This window comes from Carlito syrichta, unplaced genomic scaffold (assembly GCF_000164805.1).
Source record: "Carlito syrichta isolate Samal-C Ts95f unplaced genomic scaffold, Tarsius_syrichta-2.0.1 Scaffold169692, whole genome shotgun sequence".
Taxonomy (NCBI): Eukaryota; Metazoa; Chordata; class Mammalia; order Primates; family Tarsiidae; genus Carlito; species Carlito syrichta.
Genome location: NW_007113788.1, coordinates 186044 through 187204, shown reverse-complemented (window position 1 = coordinate 187204; position 1161 = coordinate 186044). Strand labels below are relative to the sequence as shown.

Sequence of the window (1161 nt, the reverse complement as noted above, 5' to 3'; positions counted from 1 at the left end):
CAGGCTGGTCTCGAATCCCTGAGCTCAGGCAATCCTCTTGCCTTGGCCTCCCAAAGTGCTGGGATTACAGACTTGAGCCACCATGCCCAGCCTCCATATATTTTCTTTTGAGAAGTATCTATTCATGTCTTTTGCCCACTTTTTATTCATGTCTTTTGACAAAACCTTAAGTATTTTTTAAAAAGAAGAAAAAATTTTAAAAATCAGGGAATCAAACCATGGAGCGTAACTTTTTATTTTTATTTTTCTAAATATCACTTTTGGCTGGATGCAGTGACTCACACATGTAATCCCAGCACTTTGCAAGGCTGAGGCGGGAGGACTGGTTGAACCTAGAAGTTCAAGACCAGCCTGAACAATATAGACCTCGTCTCTACCAAAAAAAAAAAAATGACCTGGGCGTGATGGCGCAGACCTGTAGTCTCAGCTACTCGGGAGGCTGTGGCAGCAGGATCACCTGAACCTGATCAAGACTGCAGTGAGCTGTGATCGTGCCACTGCACTCCAGTCTGCGTGGCAGAGTAAGACCCTGACTCAAAAAAATAAGAAATAAATGGCATTTTCAAGAAATTGATTCCCTGTGGGCCCTCCTTCTTCACACAGAGGTTATTCTTCAGGAACAAATTATCTAGGAAGTCATTGAGAAGCAACTCATCACTCGGGTCTTTTTCTCAGGTTCGAAGGTCTTTTTGCTACACTGGAGAAGAAGCAGAAGGAGCTGGGCATCGCCAGCTTCGGGGCCTCCGTTACCACCATGGAGGAAGTCTTCCTTCGGTCAGTAAACATGTGTCTTCACTCATCCAGGACATGACCCCACACTGTGGGAGACTTTGTTTAAGTACAGCAATAAACAGTCCTGGATTAAGATCTAGCTGTACACAGTGGTTCACGCCTGTAATCCCAGCACTTTGGGAGAGAGAGACGAGAGAATTGCTTGAGCCCAGGGGTTTGAGACCAGCCTTGGCAATTTGGTGAGACCTTGTCTCTACAATAAATCAAAAAACTAGCTGGGTATGGTGGCGCAAGCCTGTACTTCTTCCAGCTACTTGGAAAGCTGAGGCGGAAGAATCACCTGAACCCAGCAGGTTGAGGATGCAGTGGCTGTGATCATGCTTCTGCAGTCCAGCCTGGGTGACCCCAGCTCGAAAAAAAAAAAAAAAA

At 45.8% G+C, this 1161-nt stretch overlaps 1 protein-coding gene across 2 annotated transcripts in view; it reads left to right on the top strand.

The window, feature by feature from the left end:
- The window catches only part of ABCA3 (ATP binding cassette subfamily A member 3), a 52580-nt gene that overhangs the window by 31137 nt on the left and 20282 nt on the right, over window positions 1-1161 (top strand). For both annotated transcript variants that reach the window (XM_021709250.1, XM_008051323.1), the window contains exon 17: window positions 676-774. In XM_021709250.1, the coding sequence (XP_021564925.1) occupies window positions 676-774 (99 nt within the window). The remainder of the gene's footprint in view (window positions 1-675; window positions 775-1161) is intronic.